At 46.1% G+C, this 20,652-nt stretch overlaps 2 protein-coding genes across 14 annotated transcripts in view; one reads left to right on the top strand and one right to left on the bottom strand.

Moving 5' to 3' along the window:
- Window positions 1-18,716, top strand: part of LRRC41 (leucine rich repeat containing 41) — a 44,428-nt gene extending 25,712 nt beyond the window's left edge. Inside the window, exons 1-11 of one of the 9 annotated variants that reach the window (XM_015091953.4) lie at window positions 779-878; window positions 2,417-2,522; window positions 4,123-4,209; window positions 4,993-5,063; window positions 11,409-12,555; window positions 15,388-15,648; window positions 16,603-16,767; window positions 16,860-16,958; window positions 17,501-17,623; window positions 17,849-17,924; window positions 18,021-18,716. In XM_015091953.4, coding sequence (XP_014947439.2) covers window positions 5,037-5,063; window positions 11,409-12,555; window positions 15,388-15,648; window positions 16,603-16,767; window positions 16,860-16,958; window positions 17,501-17,623; window positions 17,849-17,924; window positions 18,021-18,240 — 2,118 coding nt within the window. In that variant the 5' untranslated portion in view covers window positions 779-878; window positions 2,417-2,522; window positions 4,123-4,209; window positions 4,993-5,036 and the 3' untranslated portion in view covers window positions 18,241-18,716. Of the gene's footprint in view, window positions 1-14; window positions 321-407; window positions 514-778; window positions 2,523-4,122; window positions 4,210-4,992; window positions 5,064-11,408; window positions 12,556-15,387; window positions 15,649-16,602; window positions 16,768-16,859; window positions 16,959-17,500; window positions 17,624-17,848; window positions 17,925-18,020 lie in introns of those variants that run through there. The other 8 variants (XM_060407427.1, XM_060407340.1, XM_027969491.2 and 5 more) reach the window with 8 other exon arrangements.
- The window catches only part of RAD54L (RAD54 like), a 39,082-nt gene continuing 24,567 nt past the window's right edge, over window positions 6,138-20,652 (bottom strand). For 4 of the 5 annotated variants that reach the window (XM_004001932.6, XM_042247381.2, XM_060407584.1 and 1 more), the window contains 2 exons: window positions 19,140-19,303; window positions 18,642-19,043 (listed from right to left, as the gene is read on the bottom strand). In XM_004001932.6, the coding sequence (XP_004001981.3) occupies window positions 18,830-19,043; window positions 19,140-19,303 (378 nt within the window). In that variant the 3' untranslated portion in view covers window positions 18,642-18,829. Of the gene's footprint in view, window positions 17,960-18,641; window positions 19,044-19,139; window positions 19,304-20,652 lie in introns of those variants that run through there. The other variant, XM_042247378.2, reaches the window with a different exon arrangement.

The raw sequence follows: 20,652 nt of genomic DNA, 5'->3' as shown, positions 1-20,652 counted from the left end.
TGATATTCTTTTAGCGCAGTTCCCAGTCATCCCCACATCGTCGATGGAACCGTCCTAACTGCTGACCTTTTCAAGATGGCGGCCCGAGACTGCTACTCGCGGACTCGCGCACCTCCCCAAGATGGCGGCGCCCGAGGCCTGGCGCGCCCGGAGTTGCTGGTTCTGTGAGGTAGCGGCAGCAACGACCATGGAGGCCACGTCCCGGGAGGCGGCGCCAGCGAAGAGCTCGGCCTCGGGCCCCAGCGCTCCCCCCGCCCTGTTCGAGCTGTGCGGGCGGGCGGTGAGCGCCCATATGGGGGTTCTGGAAAGCGGGGTGTGGGGTAAGTCGCGGGATGAGGGGCTACCTTTAGCAACGAACGGAGGCGGCCCAGCGGCCGGGGGGCGCGGGGGGCGAGGCCAGGAGGCCTGGGGCAAGGCCCAGCTCTGGGCACTGGAAGTCAGGCCTTCGGGTCGGAGCAAGAATTCTGTGACTGGCAGGACTGGGCACAGTAAAGACGGAGACCAAACTGGCAGGTGAACCCGCACCGCGGCCTGGCTGGGGGGCTCGGGGGGCGAGGCCAGGAGGCCCAGTCTGGGGTGAAGCGGGCAGAGCCCGGGCGACAAGAGGCAGGGCTGACTAGCCGGGGCTTGGTCACCGAAGTGACACTCGGACTGGGTCGGGCTGCAGAACCTCGTTTGTCGAACGGACGGGCAGCGATGGCACTGCTACTTGGGGGCGGGGGCCGAGGCCTGGAGGCCCGGCCTAAGGCCAGGAGGCCAGGCCCAGGGCAACGTAACCAGACTGACGGCGCGCGGCCTCCGCTGTCTGCCTGACAGACCGTGGGGGCCGGGACTGTGGAGGCCAAGCCGCTGGGCGAGGACAGCCGGCGGACTGGAGAGTGAGGGGATGGAGCTGCGGGAGACGCCGAAAGGCTCGGGGCGCCGAGGCCTTTCTGACGGCCCGGGGCTGGAGGGAGCGAACTGACTGACGGCCAGGGCCTCGGGTACCAAGCTGAGTGGAGCGACTGACTGACGGGCAGGGCTCGGAGCGCCGGAGGCCGCTCGGATTGGCCGGAGCGGCGAGGAAGGGCCAGAAGCGGGTGAAGGGAGGCCCGGAGCGGGTCGGCAATCTACTGAGGCGCGAATGACGGACAGGCGGGAAGGGCCACGGAGGCCCCAGGCGCGGCGAGGGCCTGGGGAACCCGAACTGGGAGGGGGCGCGGCGCCGCTTGGGGGCCTGGGTCCGGGTGGAGTGAAAGAAGGCCCGGGGCCTGAGAGCGGCCGGGACCGCCAGGCCCTGCCTGGGCTGAGGGCGCCCAGGCAGAGTAGCAGAGGCGGGTGGCCGGGGGCACTGGGATGAGGGCCTGGGACGGTGAGCCGACTAGCCTGTCGGGGGGCCTGGCAGTACAGCGGCGGCGGGGCAAGCCCGAGTAACGGAGAGGCCTGCAGGCGGATGGGCGCGAGGAGGCCGGGCCATGGGGTGGGTACTGCTGGTGGCAGCCAGGCAGCTGAGGAGGAAAACGCGGGTGGACGATAGTGAGTGGGCACGGATAGTGAGTGTGAAAGAGAGGAAAGTGAGCTCTGGGGGTAGGCCTGCCTGCCTGGGCCGAGGAGGCCTTGGGCCTGACAGACTGCTGGTGCGAGGGGGTGGGGCCGGAGGCCTGGGCTGAAGTTGGGTGAGGAGATCTCAGGCCAGGCCAGGCCGAAGGCCCCGGGACGGGGGAGGGGATGGCAGGAGAGGAGGCCCTAGGCCCTGGCGGTGAGAGGGTCTAGTGTAGGCCTCAGGGAGTGTGGTGGTGTCTTTGCCTGGAGGAAGGCCTGAGGAAGGCCTCCCGTAAGGTCAGGAGTCGGGGCTTAAGGTCCTCGGATGGGGGATTTGGATTACACCCTGAGGAGGCCGATGTGGAGAAAAGACCCTGAAATTTGGGGAACTGGACCTTCAGGAATAAGCCCCAAAGCTGTGGAGTGGTTAAGGAGGTCCAAGGATGCAGGAAGGCCCTTGGTGAAGTGGGGGTGGGGCACCCTTCCTGAAGAGGCCCAAGTGTCTTGTCTGGTGAGGGAAGACTTGTTAGCAGTCCTCAGGCCTGGTGAGGGGGAGGGGATTGTGGAGGCCCTGGACCAACAACTAAAAAGAATAGGGTCAGGCTGACCCAGGGGGAATGGGAGAAAAGTCTCTGGATCTGGGCAGGAGACTCAGAAAAGTCCTGGGGAATTTGGAAGATAGAGTGGATCTGGCTGTGTCAGCCTGGAACTTCTAAAATGCTAAACCTAAGAGGGACGAGGACTGAGGGTGAAGTTCCCAAGTTGGGAAGGCAAAGCATTAAAGATATGAGCTGGAAAGAAGAGACTCGGGTTCGATCTCTGGGTTGGGAAGATCCCCTGGAGGAGGAAACGGCAACTGACTCCAGTATTCTTGTCTGGAAAATTCTGTGGACAGAGGACCCTGGTGGGCTACAGTCCATGGAGTTGCAGGGTCGGACACAGCTGACACACACACACACAAAATAGCGAGGAAGAGCCTGGCTTAAGAAGACTGAGGAAAGGTAGAGAAGAATTTGTGAATAATAGGGGATGAGAATGTCTGTGAAAGGGGATGGCTATAGAGAGAGGAGCATATTGGAGGGACAAAGGAGGAAGAGCTCCCATGGGCCTTGCCCAGGTGGACAGTCACACAGAAAGAGCTGAATCAAGTTAGGCCTCTTAGAAGGGCCAAGTAAGAGGCCTGCTAGCAGTGCTATTTTGGAGCAAGGTCTCAGTGTGGGCTAACAGCCAAGAAAGCCTTCCTGGAAGTAGTGCACTAGCATTTCTTTGTGTAGGGAGAGAGAAGGGGAAAATGAGTAGAGGCAGCAGGAAAGGATATAATGAGGAATAGAATAGGTATGTTATACCTTGAATGCCAAGATATGGAACTTGGACTTTATCTTGAATGCAGTAAAGATGTTTCATTAGTATATTAGCAAACGGAATTAATGCTCTTCTTCAGCAGGTACATTGAGTACCTACTATGTACAAAGAATTGTACTAAGCTCTTGGATATCAGGATTCAGTTACTGCACAAGTAAGGATAAAAGATCCTGGGATGTAAGTTTTAAAAGAATTTCCTTAGGTATCAAGATCTTAAAACTTGTTCTTGGCAGGACAGAGAAGCTTTGACAGAATAGGAATAATAATAGCTAAAATTTAGTGAAATTATGGCCAGTACAGTCTTCAAGTCTGGTCTCTTCAAGTCTACAAGTATGGTCTTCTTTAATTTTCACAACAATCTTAAGAGGTAGTTATTATTATCTCCATTTTAAAATTAAGGAAATTGAGGCTTAAAGACATTAATTTGTCCATGAATTCATAATTAACTAAGTAATACAATCAGTATTTCACCCAGTTTTGTCCCAACTCTAGAGACTATACCATTTAGCCACAATATTATAATGACTCTCAGATCTAGGGAAGTTAGCAGGAGCCAGTTTTGTTTTTAAGATATATTGACTTAAGAGTATAGAACCTAATTATTTCTATTCTTCATAGGAAAGTACTAGTTCAGGGTACAGTGGGAGCCCAAAGGATGGAAGTGGCCAGTCTGGAAGAGTGAGAAGGGAATTCAGAAAAGGCTTAGTAAAGGGCATGTGATACAAGAAAGATGGGTAGTTGATACGCTGAAAATGGCAAGAACATTCCTGATGGAGAGAACAGCATAACAAAGGCACAGAGGCAGAAAGCAGGGAGGTAGGTAAATGAAAAAAGGTAGTTTAGTATGACTGAAGTATAGGGGGCAAAGCAGGGAGCTGGAGAAGTTAGTAGGGCTCAGATTATAAAGGACTTTTTTAAATCACACATATTCAATAGGACCTTTTAAATGCAGAATGGTTCATTATGCTTGGGCAGAAGTGAACTGCCAGCTCCTAAATGAGCCCATCTGTTTGCTTTGTGGGATTATCTCACCCTTGAAGATGTGCATGCCTCTGAAATTCCCGCTGCAAACTAAGTGTCTGAAGATAAGTGGACCAGAGTTTGAATTAGACTTAGGTTAGCTTCTAAAGATTCTACTTGTCAAATGAGAAGTCTGTCTTTCTGTTTTCCTTTCCAGTAGAATAAATAATGCTTGCAACCCTGGGAGAAAAAAGTAAATTTTGTGTTTGGTTTTTGTAGCCCTCCCAGGCCCAATACTTCAAAGCATCTTACCTCTGCTCAATATATATTACTTGGAGAGGATTGAGGAAACTGCCCTCAAGAAAGGTGAGTGTTTTTCTGTCTCTTTCTCAGTGATTGTAAGCAAGGCACCATGATGTTCTTCAGGTAAATATGACACTTGATACCTGCATAGAACTTCATGCTTTTCAAAAAGTACCCTCACACCTATTTTCTTATCTGATTTCTCAATGTCCTGTGAAACATAAAACAGGTATTTGATCCCCATTTTACTAATAAAAATGAAACCACAGGCACACCACAATTAAGAGCAAAACCAGGTAGAACACAGATCTTTTGTTTTGGGCGTTTTTGGTCTTGCCTCATGGCGTGAGGGATCTTAGTTTCCCGGCAAGAGATTGAACTCAGGCCCTGGCAGTGAAAGCACCTAGTCCTAACCAGTGCACTGCCAGGGAATTCCCAAGCCCAAATCTTTTGAAATTTTAGTTTTTCTGTTTTATCAGACTACCTCCTAAGCTCCTCATTAAATACATGTTAACAGCTAACATTCATCCTTGTCTCAAGCACTGATTTAGGCACTCTATTTGGAGAAACTTATTTAATATTTTCATCAATTCTGCAAGATCACTATTATTAACTACATTTTGTAGATAATGAAACTGAGGTACAGAAAAATTAAGTAACTTGCTCAAGGTCACACAGCTAGACTGTTCTGCTGTTTAAACCCAAACAGTCTGTCTTTAGAGCCAGTGCTCTTTACCAGACTGCCATATTGCTCCTGTGTACCTAGAAAAGGACATTAAAAGGCTGATGTACTTCAGTCATGGAGACCAAGGAGTAGCCAAGTAAATGTGATATTTCTCTCTACAGGCCTCTCCACTCAGGCCATTTGGCGCCGACTATGGGATGAGCTGATGAAGACAAGGCCTTCCAGTTTGGAAGTAAGTTAAGGCATCAGGTAGAGCTCTGGCCTGACTTTGCACGGTGAAAGCAGGAATAGCACACAGACACAAGCTGGGTACTGGTAAAGTGCAGGGGCAGGCATGGGATGAATTTGAGAAGAGGACGCCAAGGGCTTGTCACAAAGTTCTTTCCTGTTTAACATTCGTCACTGACTTGCTTGTTCAGCATGTTTGCAGGTGACATAAAACAGGGAAAGATAGTGATCATCTTAGATGGCAGAACCTGGTTTCAGGTCTTGATAGGGCTGGAACAATGGCCAAACCTAACAGGATGAAATTGAACAGAATAAACCAACTCTTGAGTCTAAAAACTTCCAATTTCATGACCTCAGGGTAGTGGGTGGAGGGGTCTGACTTAGCAGCAGCTAGTATAAAAAACATTAAGGGGGTTTAGTCTACAGTGTGCTGAAACCACTCATATAATGACTGTATCCTGAACTGTGTGAACTAATATAACTATAATGTAGACCTCAGGACATGGGGGATGATAGACCTGCTTGACTCTGCAGTGGTCAGGCTATCCCTGAAGTATGGAGAAAGAAGTCAAAGCCACATCTTGTGAGTCACATTTGGAAGACTGGAGATGTTTTTCCTGAAAAAGAGAAGACTTGAGCAATATGAACTGTCTTAAAATATCTGAAAGAGGGATTAATAGGTTTGTTCTGGGTGGAAGCTAAAGGAAGATAAATTTTTGCTAAGCTGAATGTAGAATTTTTAAACTGTGAGCTTATTGGTGATGAAACAAGCTAATTCCAGAGGTAATAAGCTTCCCATCACTAAGTGTTTATAGAGTCTAGATAACCACCTGACACAAGGGTATTGTAAAAGAAATTCAGCATTGTTGGAGATGTTGGACAAGATGACTTTTAGGACTCCTCTTAGCCCTAAGATTCTATTATTCATTGGTTCAGATATAACTCAACGGAGCTCTCATCTCTGTTGCTGCTGCATAATCAGGTGACAGGGCAGACTAAGTTCAATAAACATTTACTACAGCTTACCACATACCATGTTTTATACTAAATATTTTAAGTACAGACATAATCCCTAGTCTTGAGAAACTTCAGTTTACTGGGGAAATCTGCAAACAAATACATCATGTATGGCAGGGCAAGTCGTATGACTGAGTGTAGCAAGGAGGTTGAAGGAAAAGAGAACAAGAAGTCTTTCCTAGGAAGTAATCATTTGAATAGGGTGTTACATGGTGAATGAGGCCAGATGACAAGACAAGTTCTTATCAGGAACTGCAGATATATTTTGTGAGTATACACTAGGTTCAGTAACATTCAGCTCCATATCCTTTAGCTTCCCACTTCCAGATCTAGATGCAGTCCCTGGCGTTCAGCACAGACTGAGGGCCAACGAAATTATCAGGCATTATGTATAGGATTTAGGCCTTAAGAGGAAGAGAAGTGGACACAAGAATGTTAGAAAATGGAAATAGCTTTCTGCAATCTTTAAAGAAACATGATTCACTCTGTCACTGTTTCCCAAGTAGTATGGTTGACTAGGAAGTGATGGAGATTGTAGTATCTTTCTCTTCGAGAAAGATTTTTCCATTATCTCAAGCTTCCTGGAAAGAAATGTCCGTTTGTTAGCTGTTTCCTTGTCTCAGAGTATTTCAGAATATTTAGGAAGCCCCAGGCCTGATGGCCTCACAGTCAGCTACACAAAGGTCTTAACTTGGAACATATCCATTTCAGAGAGTGTCTTCTTCCACTTCCCACTTTTGTGTAACAGTAACCTTCACTTCATTCATAATCAAAAAGTTACTGAGTTACTGTACAGTTCCAAGCACTATGCTAGGTTCTAAGTATACAGTGGTGCACAAGATAGACATAGCCCTATTATAAAGCAATATTTCAAACTGTGTAGTACATGTGTATATTAAGAGATCTGTTTCTAAAATAGATATTCTGGAAACAAAGTAATGAGGAAATAAAGGATTATTCAATAAATGGTTCTCTAGTAATTGGTTAACCATCTGGAAAAAATAGTTAAGAGTCTTGTTTGGGAAAAACCAACACAATTCCGTAAAGCAACTGTCCTTCAATTAAAAGATAAATTTAAAATAAAAAAAAAGAGCTTCACTTTACAGTATACTCAATTTCTATATGCAAAACCAATACAATATTGTAAACTAGCCTCCAATTATAATAAATAAATTTATATTAAAGATTATTTTGTAGAAAGTAAAAGCACAAAACAAGTTTTAAAAATAAAGGTGACTGGTTATCTAGTCTCAGGGTATAGTGCTAGTAAATGGGTAGAACAACAACAACAAAATATATAGACACATTTGGCCACATAAAATGCCAACGCTATAAACACAAGTTAGCGAAAGATTCTCCAGGCCAAGAATACCGGACTGGGTTGCCATTTCCTTCTCCAGAGCATCTTCCCAACCCAGGGGGATGGAACCCAGGTCTTTGCAGGCAGATTCTTTATTGGTCTGAGCCACCAGGGAAGCCCAAACACAATTTAAAAGGTGCATAAATTAGGAAATTATGAATGTTTGCACCAATATTTGCAAAATAAAAGGGTACAGAGAATAAGATAAAGGCAAACAGTAAAATAAAGATTTGCATAAGTCACAAAGTATACAAAAATGTTCAATTTCATTAATAATAAAAAATGGGAAAGTAAAATTCTACCTCTTTATAAGAGATAATTCCAGGGGTGGACAGAACTTGCATTTTAATATGTTGTTGGCAGGAGCAGAAATGCTACAACTTTCTTGGTGGGTAATCTGATGATAACTGTCAAGAGTCTTAAAAAATGCTCAAATTCTTCAACTAAAATTATATTTTATGGTATATAAAAACTGAGATACTCATGAAGATTTATTTCCAGATGTTCATTATAGCAAAGTTATAAACAATTTAAGTATTCAATAATATAAAAATTATTAAACATAGTACATCCATATTTTCAAAATTATTAGTCATTCTAGAAATAGTTAAATACATAGTGGTAAAAATGTTTAATGATGTGGTGGTATAATCTTTTTTTAAAAAAAAACCCCAGAATTTGAAACTGTTCAGAATTGTCTCAGTGTTATAAACACAAATACCTATGGCTTATCACATATACACTCCAAAAAGTTTACACATGATTTTTTATTTGCTTCCATAAAGTATCCCTGTTATCAGAAAAACAATGGACAATATATAGTTTGAGTATGGCTCTAAAAGTTTAGTATAAGAAAATATTTAGCTCTCCCTGGTTTGTACACACATTTTTTCCTGACCAGTACCTGAGCTACCAGCCCATTGTGGATGGGCCAAGGATTAGTTGTGTTGGCAAGCAAATGCCACTTCACCTTTTTGATGGTTTGTCATTTCCCAAAAGAAAATATTCAAATTACTTTGCATTGTCTGAACTATAGTGTACAAGTCCACAAAATGAGTAGCTTGGACTACTTAGGTGTCTCAGGTTATTTTTCAGCTTTGAAATTTTAGCATAGAATCTTGTACAAGGTGGTGATGGAATAAAGTGACAGTAAGTTGCTATCTATTTATGCTTTAATTCATCAAAAAGGACCCATTGATAGTTGTCAGCTAATTTTTTTACACATTTGATTTTCATAATTCTGTCATGTAGGTATAGTTATCTTCCTGTTTATGTATGATGAAACACACAGAAAGAGGAAAAGTGATTTGCCTAAAAGTTTCAGTTTGTGAATGGCAGACCTATCCAATTGTGGCAGCCTGGCCCTAGAGCACATGCTCTTAATCACTATGTCATGTTGCTTTCACTGGTTATCACAGGTCTGAGGTGTTCCAATTTCAAGTATTCTCTCCCATTGTCTTCATGAACCAATAAAATGTCTGAAAAACCCACGTAGTAATCTAAAGTTCATCTTCTACATGCCTGTAGTTGGAAACTTACACCTTGATTTTCACACTTGTCCATTATTTTAGCCCCAGATTTCATAGTAACCATCTACTTCACTTGTGAAGTTAAAGCCTTTCTAGGGTTACCTGCAAGTATCTTTCAAGATTGTGTAGGCCAGCAAATATGTGAAAAATGTGTTGAGTGAGGATGGATTGAAGGATTCAGGAATACCTTCTTTACTTCCATTAAGGCTAAGTATTGATTTGGTCGCCAGGTATTTTTTCCTGCTCCCCTCATGCCCCACACTGCTGCTGGAGGGGTCTTTTTATTGCTGCCATCCAGTTAGCTCAAACATGAAGACATTCGTGATTATTACAGCACTCTCAGGGAACAGCTCCAGCAAAGGGAGTGACACTTTTGCCTGAGAATAGGAGCCTACCTCCTGACAAGAACCTCTTTTGAGGGTCAATCTGGTAGGAGGAATGCATGGAAGTAGGGTAGAAGCCAAAAGGAGTGTCTTATTTTTAGATTTGAGGAACCTCAGGCCCCTACCTTTGCTTCAGGCTAAATAAGCACCCTGCTTAACAGGCTTTACCTCCATTAAGTCCATTTCCCATGTAGGGTAATTATCATTAACAGTAAAGTTACATTTTGTATTTTACAGTTTATAAAGTGCTTGAATTTACACTTACACTCATTTGATCTTTACAACAAACCTCTGGAAGTGATATTATCCACATTTTACAAATGAAGAGGTTGAATATGTGGCAGAGCTGGCACTTTTCAGTCATCAGACTTTCCCTGCACCTTAGGAAAGAATGGGGATTTAGAGAAGTATTTGCCTTTTGAGGTAGGCAGGTCCTTTTGAGGTAAGTAGCAGTAGTTCCTAATCTCCGATATATACATCAGAATCATCTGGGGGGAGATTTGAAAATAAAGATGCAAGTCTGGGTACATGGCATATGAATTTTGGAGAAAAAGTCCACAGTAAATTTCATGTATTCTAAAGATTAAAAATCACTTGTGTTTAGAGTTCTCCTAAATGTATCAGAGAAGGCAGTGGCACCCCACTCCAGTACTCTTGCCTGGAAAATCCCATGGACGGAGGAGCCTGGTAGGCTGCGGTCCATGGGGTCACTGAGAGTCAGACACAACTGAGCAACTTCACTTTTACTTTTCACTTTCATGCATTGGAGAAGGAAATGGCAACCCACTCGTGTTCTTGCCTGAAGAATCCCAGAGACGGTGGAGCCTGATGGGCTGCCGTCTATGGGGTCACACAGACTCGGACACGACTGAAGCGACTTAGCAGCAGCAGCAGCAGCCTGGTGAAGAGTAGCCTCATATCCATCTAAATATTACCTTGGAGAAAACTAAGACTTGGTCCCTCCTCTCCAGGAATTTCTGATCTGGTTGGGATGAGACATGATGTACACAGGCAGAGTGACAATACCATAAGACATATTTACCATTGTCTAAAGACATGAATAGTTGAGTATGAGTTCCAAAAGTAGGAGGTGGAGTAGAAAGGGGGGCCAGTCAGTGAGATCTACAACCTTACGGAAAAATGAACAGCCTCAAAGAGCAAAATGTTGATAGGTCCTTTCAGGAAGTCTGTTTGACCAGGCAGTGGAGAGCATTTCTGGCAGATGTAGGAAGGGACAAAGGCAGGTTTGGGTCCATGAGGTGACCAGTTTTGCCAAAGCAAAGCTTTCATGAGCAAGTGGGAGGTACAGCTTCTGGGGTAGGCAGAGGCCATATTGTGGACAGCTTTCCCTGCCAGGCTGAGGAACTTCAAATGTGCTGCTGCCCTGATCCCCTTGGCAGTGGGGATTTCAATAGGGGTATTGGAGAACAGTATAATCAGAGTTGTTTTTAAATACAAAGATTAAACCCAGTGGACTTGTGCAAAAGTTTGGGAAGGGAAACAAGGAGAGCAAGCAGGAAGCTAATGAAGTACCAGATGTTAGGTAATAAGGGGCTGAACAAAGGTGGCAGTGATAAGAATGAAAAGGTAGGATCAGATTCTAAAAATAAACGTGAAATAACACAAGTATTTCACTCAAGACACATTTTGATAAAACTGTCTCTGGAACCAAATTTCCTGGGTTCAGGTTTTGTTTTTTGCTGCACCACACAGCTTGTGGAATTCTTACTCCCCAACCAGGGATTGAACCTGGGCCATTGGCAGTGAAAGCTCAGAGTCCTAACCACTGGACCGCCAAGGAATTCCCTCCTGAGTTTCAAATCTTAATCCTACCACTTAATTATATAACCACAGGCAATAACATTTGTGCCTTGTTTTTCTTACCTGTAAATTGGATCTAATAGTAATATATACCTCAAAGATGTGAGGATTAAACAAACTTGTATGTTATTTAGAACATTACCTGGCTTAGTAAATAGCTAGCTATTGGAAGGAAGGAAACTGGATCCCATGGGTAGCACTTAGTATCACAGCTGTCTGGAATGTTCTCTGCTTTTCAGAGCGTGACCTGTTGGCGAGCCAAGTTTATGGAGGCCTTTTTTTCCCATGTTCTACGTGGGACCATTGATGTGTCTTCTGACAGGCGTCTTTGTGACCAGCGCTTCTCACCTCTCCTGCATAGCTCCCGCCATGTCCGGCAGCTCACCATCTGCAACATGCTGCAGGGTGCAACTGAGCTGGTGGCCGAGCCTAACCGCAGGGTTCTGGAGACCCTGGCCAGTTCCCTGCACACCCTTAAGTTCCGCCACTTGCTGTTCTCCGATGTGGCTGCTCAGCAGTCACTTCGGCAGCTGTTACATCAGCTTATTCACCATGGGGCTGTCAGCCAGGTGTCACTGTACTCCTGGCCTGTGCCCGAGTCAGCCCTTTTCATTCTTATCCTCACCATGAGTGCTGGCTTCTGGCAGCCAGGCCCTGGTGGTTTGCCCTGCCGCCTCTGTGGAGAGGCCTCCCGAGGCCGGGCCCCATCCCGAGATGAAGGGTCGCTTTTGCTGGGCTCCCGCCGGCCTCGCCGAGATGCTGCTGAGCGATGTGCTGCAGCTCTGATGGCCTCCCGGCGTAAGAGTGAAGCCAAGCAGACGGCAAGAGCTGCACCTGCCACTCGGGTAACACGCCGGAGCACACAGGAGAGCCTGACAGCAGGCGGCACAGACGCTAAGAGGGAGCCACTCCCTCCAGCCACCTCCCATGAGGCTCCTGGCACGAAACGCCCACCTTCTGCTCCAGCCACCACTTCCTCTGCCTCTGCTTCCTCTTCTTCCACATCCTCATCTAAACGGGCTCCAGCCAGCTCAGCCCCACAGCCTAAGCCCCTAAAGCGTTTTAAGCGAGCTGCAGGGAAGAAGGGTGTTCGCACCCGTCAGGGGTGTGGCGCAGAATCTGAAGACCTGTATGACTTTGTTTTCATTGTGGCGGGTGAAAAAGAGGATGGGGAAGAGATGGAAATTGGAGAAGTGGCTTGTGGAGCTTTGGATGGATCAGATCCCAGCTGCCTGGGGCTTCCAGCACTGGAAGCCTCCCAACGATTCCGCAGCATTTCCACCTTGGAGCTCTTCACAGTTCCACTCTCCACAGAGGCGGCTCTGACACTGTGCCACCTGCTGAGCTCCTGGGTGTCTCTGGAGAGCCTCACACTCTCCTATAATGGTGAGTGCCCTGGAGGGCTGATTTGGTCTCCCAGGAGCACCAGCTGTGCCCAACCCTGTCGGGGGCCGGTGGGGGGGCAGGGGGTGCAGGCGGATAGGGGATATGATCAGGAAACCGGAGATGTGGCCCTACCCACTTCAGGGAACAGACTTAGTGACAGGCTCATGCTACAGAAGATGGATATATGGTCTATGGTTTGATCTAGTTGGAAGCAGGGGCTCCTGAGGAACAGTGAGAATCTGAAGTCTAGTTTAGATATGGTCAGCTAACCAAGGGCAGGTGGGAGAGTATAATGTATATAGGCCTAAGGAGAGGGCTGAGGTTGTATCTTACCTGTCATATCAAAGGAGCTGTACAAAAAGGTGTGGGACATGTTTTTTTAAAAAAGATCAGACCAGCAACCTGCCTAATAGTCCTCAGTTCTTGCCTACCTTGTTGGGCCCAGCTAGCCAAACTTCAGTTCTGACTAAACCCAGGAATCTGCCTATGTTGCTGAATGCTGCTAAAGTCACACAATTGCAGATTGGTGTACTATATACATTCCTGGTCATCCACCTCATATGAACCCTGTTTGCAATGTCAGCTGCATTCCTACTCTACTACTGCCAAGTCCTTTCCTCTTTTCCTTTCTTAGCAAACCTCACCTGCTTCACAAAGATAGAAGCCATCACACATGAACTCCTTCAACTTGTTAACCAACCTATAAACTTCTACATTTGCACTCTTCTCATCAGTGGGATGGCTGTCCTATCTAAGGCTAACTCATTTGCTTTTGCTCTGGATCCATACACTCACCTCCCTAGGAAAGCTTGTTTTTCAAATGCCTTAATAAGAACTTTTATATACTGCCTATTATGTGCCTGGCATACTTCAAATATTCTCAAAACTGGTTTAATCCTTAAAATTGTGAAGCCAAGTGACTTGCCCAGGATAAGTCGATAAATTATAGACCTAGAATTCAAACCCAGGTAACCTGGGTCCAGAACTCATGCTTTTAAAGCACTAACTACTCAATGCTGCCTCTCTTCTCTGGATCAGGTATCCACCAAAAACTACCACCATACCTCCTCCATATATTCTACTTACGAACTACTGTCCTATTCTCTCCTGCCCTTCATAGACAACCTTAAGAGTTATCCGTGCATTCTTCTACTCACAGCCACTTCAGCCTTGCTTACATTCCCTCTACTGCATTGTGGACCTAGAGGTGACCCAGGTTAAGGTTATCTGTGTTGCTAAGTCCAATATATACTTTTTAGTCCTCATATTAATTCTTGACATCTACTATTCTGCATTTTCTTCTTTACGTAATAGTCTCACTTCTACTACCTCTGACTTTTTCTCCCTTCTGGACATTATTTGCCCTAATACTCAGTTTCTCAAAGCTCTCCCACTTGACACATTTCTTGGACAATTTTGTCCATTTCCTTGATTTCAAAGGCCAACCATGCTGAAGACACCCCCATTTTGACATTAGCACCTATCTTAACTCAGACCAGTTTTTCCATCTGACAACTAGGAATCACAGTATTTATAAACCACATTCCCCAAGCTGAATTCATCTTCTTCCTTCTGTTCTCAGTGACATCACAGATGATTCAGTTGCCTAAAAGAAACCTGGATTCTTACTCCACATAAAGATGTATCTCTTACTCCACATATATTAAAGATACAAGTTATATCTTTACAATCTGTCAGAATCACTTATCGCCACATCCTTAAATCAGATTATCATTACTTCTCACCTGGATTCATCATTTCAGCAGTTCCTCCATACTCACCATAGTTGTTTATGCCACAATCAAAGTAATTTCAAAGTGCAAATCTGTAACTCATTCATCTAAAAATCCAGTGGCTTCTTGTCACCTACTTTTAAATTTTACTTACAGGGTCATTCATGTTCTTATCCCTGCTCACCTCTATAGTTGAATACTTCCCTCCCTCATACTTCACACACCAGCCAAATTGAGAATTTTTCAGTTCTTGGAACCTGCTACTTTCTCCTTCAGGTCTTGATATATCCAAAATTTACTCTGCCAGTCACTCTTCTTCCACCTTTTAGCTTCTTTTATGTTTAGGACCTGCCTGGAAAGTCTTTACTGATGTAAGCTAGCCTGGGTGTTAAGTAGCCATCCTTTTATTTTCACAGTACTCTTATTTCCCCAGTTCTCATCCCATGCTTTTGTTATCAGGTAGGAACAAGATCTGCTGCTCATGACTTATCTAGCAAAAAAAAAAACAAAAAACAAAAAAAAAAACCAAAAAACCTATTTACCAGAGGCTAGTTAAGGTTTAGTTAAATGAATCAACAGGAGCCTGCTCAGTCCAGAGATAAAGGTGTGTAGCTTCCACAGGATTATTTGCTTTGTGGCATTAATTACCCTAACCTTTCTGGATCCTACTACTCCCTTCTGTGGGATATGGTTTTCTGCCCCATTCCCACCCAATGACGCTTTTAAAGTGTTCCTTGTTGGATCACTGTCATTCTCCAGCTTAGTTTTAAATGTTACCCATGACCTACAGGAAAAGTCCAGAGGTCTCTGCTGTTGTCTAGGTCCATCATTCAGCTAGTAACCACATGCTGCCCCACATTCTATCATGTTTTGTGACTCTGGCCCGACTGATGCTTGAGGGTATGACCCAGTAGAGTAGACACCAGTCGGCTGGTTACCTGAGGAAAAAGCAAGACAATGGATGAATAATTGAGAATCATTGAAAATAATCTGATCCAAAGCTCAGATTTGGTAGTTTAATAGAAAATATCTGAAGTTGTCTCTCAATGTTATCCCTGATATAACTCCCACGACTGACCTAATGTCTTTCCTGCCATAGGCCTGGGTTCTAATATCTTCCGTCTACTGGACAGCCTGCGGGCCCTGTCAGTCCAGGCTGGATGCCGCCTCCGTGCCCTGCATCTCAGTGACCTGTTCTCACCACTGCCCATCCTGGAGCTGACACGTGCCATTGTGCGAGCCCTGCCCCTGCTGCGGGTCCTCTCTATCCGTGTGGACCACCCCAGCCAGAGGGACAACCCAGCTGTGCCTGGGAATGCAGGGACCCCTAGCAACATAATTGGGGATGAGGAGATACCAGGTGAAGCATTGTGTGCGTGTATTTCCTCACAAATGTGCAGGTGTATTTGTGTGGGCCAGGCAAAGGTTTCTAATCCAGGTCTCTAAACCACCACATTCCTGGTTTATCTAGAATTTGTTCCCTTTAGAGCCTGCTAATCTTAAAGATGGGTTTACCTGGTGGTTCAGGTGGTAAAGAATCCTCTTGCAATGTGGGAGACCTGGGTTTGATCCCTGGGTTGGTAAGATCCCCTGGAGAAGGGAAGGCTACCCACTCCAGTATTCTGGCCTGGAGAATTCTATCGACTGTAGAGTCCATGGGGTCACAAAGACTTGGGACACAACTGAGTGAATTTTAAAGATAACCATGGGTTGGATAGATCTCAGACCAACACTAGCCTAGGAGGGAGTCACTAGCACTAGGAGGAACACTAGTCACTGTTCCATAAAGGGGTCTGAACCAAGAACCAAACTGGTAAGTCCCCATGCTGTATGTTCCCTTAGTTCCTACATGTCTCATATCCCACCATTCTGCATGTGCTAAGTTGGTTCAGTCATGTCTGATTGTTTGTGACTCCCACGGACTGCAGCCCACCAAGCTCCTGTGTCCATGGGATTCTCCAGGGAAAAATATTTGAGTAGGTAGCCATCTCCTTCTCCAGGGGATCTTCCCAATCCTGGGATCAAACCTATGTCTTTTATGTCTCCTGTATTGGCAGGCAGGTTCTCTACCACTGGTGCCACTTGAGCCCACCACTGTCCATACTTCTTTCTTATACTTTTGTCTGAGTAGTCTTCTTGGATTAAAAGCACCGTTAAGGGCAAGGACTAAACTGTGTATTAGCATCCTGCCAGCATATATAGGCACTCAAGGACAAGCATATTTTTCAGTGAATCCCTTAAGGACAGGATGAGACCTGCAATGGGAGTGAAGTAGATATGACCATTTGGAATCTTCTCTTCCTACCATATCCAGAAAACTGCCTGGAACAGCTGGAGATGGGATTTCCACGGGGAGCCCAGCCAGCCCCACTGCTCTGCTCTGTACTGAAGGCCTCAGGTTCTCTGCAGCAACTGTCCCTGGATAGTGCCACCTTTGCCTCTCCCCAAGATTTTGGGCTTGTGTTGCAGACACTCAAAGGTATGATCCAGCTAGAATGATAAAGGGAAGAGAATAGAAGGGGACTTTGTTTTTTGGGAAAGCTAAGGTCCATGAACTTTCTCCCAATCCAGAGTATAACCTAACCCTAAAGAGGCTGAGCTTCCACGACATGAATCTGGCTGACTGTCAGAGTGAGGTGCTCTTTTTGCTACAGAATCTGACTCTTCAAGGTAAGTTCTTCATCTAGAACCCAGGGACTCATTGGTCCTCACTGCAGAACTGCCACGGTCTCACCGAGTCAAAAAGCCACTGTTCTTTTCTTAGTCTTACGTCCTCATAACTATAAAATTATAGAACCTACATCACCTTCCTTCTAGATGGTCCGCAGTCTAACCATTCCTATCCTAAACATGGGAAATTAGTCACTTGTAGATTACCTCACCTAAAAGTATTCTTACCTTCCACTAGCTGACAGAAATGGTGGTGGTGGGAGGGGACAGATGTGCTATCAGGCCCCCCTCAGAGACTTGTCACTAATGTCCACCCCTGCATAAAAGGGAGTGAATGGAGAACTGTCCACCTAGAGTCTCCACATAGGCTCAGTCTCTGGCTTGAATCCTGACTTAGCTGCAACCTTGCTGAGGATTTGGACAAATTATTTTCTCTTGGGACTCTATAAAATGCTTCTAACCCTTTTTAAGGCCCTGGGGGCAGGTGGGACAGCACCAGTTCTCAGGCTGCCACCAGAACTTGTTCCAATTTTTCTTTACAGAGATTACCTTCTCCTTTTGCCGTCTGTTTGAGAAGCGCCCAGCCCAGTTTCTGCCCGAGATGGTTGCTGCTATGAAGGGCAACTCCACATTGAAGGGCCTCCGGCTGCCAGGGAACCGCCTGGGTGGGGACAGGGCCCTGAGGAGGGAGAGGGGGAAGGAGCCAGTCCTCTGACCTAGAAACTCAGTGGGTGAAGGCACAGACCTCTCCACTGGGAAGACAGGGGTTGGGATATACAGTTGTGCTGGGGCTTTAGGAGGCTGGCTTCTCTCCAGCCAGAATTGGGTTGGGATACCTTTGTTTCCTATTCTGGGGTGAAGGTGATGAGCATTTCTCCCCATCTCCCCAGGGAATGCTGGCCTACTGGCCCTGGCAGATGTTTTCTCGGAAGATTCATCCTCCTCTCTCTGTCAGCTGGATATCAGGTACCCGTGGGGGTGGGAAATGACAAGGGATAAAGCTGCAGGGACACAGACCAGGGATTGATTGATTGCTGAGTTTCTGATCTTCACCCCTACCAGTTCCAACTGCATCAAGCCAGATGGGCTTCTGGAGTTTGCCAAGCGGCTGGAACGCTGGGGCCGTGGGGCCTTTGGTCACCTGCGCCTCTTCCAGAACTGGCTGGACCAGGATGCAGTCACAGCTAGGGAAGCCATCCGGCGGCTCCGGGCCACCTGCCATGTGGTCAGCGACTCGTGGGACTCATCGCAAGCCTTCGCAGATTACGTCAGCACCATGTGATGGGCCCATGCCTCACAGGCCCATGCTCGGTACCATCAGCTTGTAGGGGCTGAGGCATGGGCTGCCCAGAACTCCCAACCACCAATTCTGTCTTTCTCTTTCTGCTACCTTTTTTCTCTTTTTTCCTTTTTCCCTTGCACTGAGGTCCTGGAGGCCTTGATGGGGCCCAGCAAAGGCATTCCCACACCTGGGTTTGGAGCCTTTGGGTTTCTTACCCAGTACCCTGGGCCAGGAGGTTTCAGTGGTCATCAGTCACTGAGGACAGCCCCCGTCCCCTTCCCTGCCCCAGGGTTCCTGCTTTCCTTTCTCAAGCAGGTACCCAGGCTTTAGTGAAGGATAGGAGTGCCCATTACCAGGCCTCTCCTCTCTGCTGGGCTTACCATGCTGCTTCCAGGCCTCAGTCCCTTTCATACCTTTATTCCTCTCTTTTTTTTAACCAAAAGTTTTCTTATAAAATAAATTTTGGGCAAACATCACGTAGCCCTTCTTGATTTTTCTCTCAGAGAACAAAATTCAACAGTGCCCTATTGGGCAGGGCGTGCCCTTTCCCCATCTCTTTCCTCTAACAGCTACACACCAGGCCAGCTGGTTAAAGGTGGAGTCCCCGCTGCTCCTCATGGGAACGCTGGTAGAAGACAAAGGTGATGGCAGTGGAGGCAGCATCCCAAGCAGCCTGGAGTACCTCATCCTTGAGCCCCCGCTTATCAGTGCTGTGGTTCCACTGAGCCAGGTCTGAGGTGCAGTCAGAACCATCAGGGGGTGGCCAGACCTGGCGGTTGTTGACACAGCGGCGGCAGCGCAACCTGGGGGCAGAGGACAGAACCGTGGTTACTGTGGGTCCCAGCTCCATGCCGTGTAGGGTGTTGAGAGATAATGGCCAGCAGGGGCACCCCACCTACCTGTCATGTGTGTCACTGAGGTTAGCCTCATCCAGGGTAAACAGCTCCTTCAATTCGCCGAGAGAGAAGTGTCGCTCCACATCCTGCTCCTCATCCACCACACAGCTGCTCAGTGCTTTCTTATGGCTCTGACGCTGAAAGATCTTCTCCTCAATGGTTCCTGCCTGGGGGGTGGGGGCAGGGGTGGAGCCCAGGGCTAAGTCACCTCCATACATAGGGGGCAGGAAAACCCAGGGGTTGAAACTATAGCTGCACAGAAGGGGAGATGAATGAGAAGTAAGAGTCTTGCCTCAATAACCTCTGATCAGCTCAGCCCATTTTCCTAGTCTATCTTTTAGGAATATAATTTGGACATGTCTGCCCACCCAGGATATTTTCCGTACTGATGGAGAGTTTCAGGGCCTGGCTAAATTTCTTTAGGATGAGCTGAGGTTTATCTGCAGCAGCGTTATCTGACCTCCACACCAAGCCCAAGTCTCACGCACTCAAATAAATATCATTTGGGTATGATATGCCAGGCCCTGTGCTAACACCAGATACAAAGAAGAATCAATATGATCCCTATCCTTCAACTCATAGACTAGAGGGGGGGGAGAGACAGACATATAAACTAACTGGTACAAGGACAGAATTCTATAGGATATCCAGTGACCCACAGGAGGGATGGTAGCATGAAATAATGTTGAAGAGCTTGAAAGTAAAGATCATCCTTAAGCTGAATCTTGAAAAATGAATAGATGGTTTACAAAGAAAGAACAGAAGCCATTCCAGGCATAAGAACAAAATCAATAAGCCTGGCCTACTGGAGTCCTGTCTAGAGAATGGTAGCAATAGGGTAAGAGCTGGGACTGAGAAAGTCCCATACTGTAGAAACTTGGATGCTAGGCTAAAGAGCTTGGCCTTGTCCTGAAAGTGCAAAGCAAAACTAGAATTTTTGGAAGGCTCATTCTGGAAGTAGTTGTGAAGAACAGATTATGATAAGGCCAAAGGTAAAGAATTAGGATGCTGCTGCAAAATCCAAGTGGGAGATTGACTGTGACTTTAGCATGGGATGGTGAGGAAGATTAATGACAGGGTGGTGGGACACATGTACACCCATGGAATCAATTGACATTGATTCATGTCAGTGTATGGCAAAACCACCACAATATTGTAAAGTAATTAGCCTCCAATTAAATTAATTTTTAAAAAATAAAATGCATGCCCTTTCAAAAAAAAAAAGGACATTTTGAGAAAATAAAATCAGTGATAATTGGAATCTGGTTAGGAAGCAGAGAATGGTCCACAGGATGATACTCATATTTGGGTTGGGTGGATAACAGTCATTAAGTGACAAAATTCAGACAGGGATACTCAAGACATTAAAGTAGAAATATACAGTAGGTGATAGAATTTTAAGATCTGCAGCCAGTAAACAGTCCCAGACACACAAAGAAAAAAAATCAAGAGTCTCTTGTTTTAGTAATTAGGAAGTCAACAGTACACTGAAAGCAGGTTCAGTGGCAAAACTGGT

This window comes from Ovis aries, chromosome 1 (assembly GCF_016772045.2).
Source record: "Ovis aries strain OAR_USU_Benz2616 breed Rambouillet chromosome 1, ARS-UI_Ramb_v3.0, whole genome shotgun sequence".
Taxonomy (NCBI): domain Eukaryota; kingdom Metazoa; phylum Chordata; class Mammalia; order Artiodactyla; family Bovidae; genus Ovis; species Ovis aries.
This window is presented reverse-complemented; position numbering and strand designations above follow the sequence as displayed.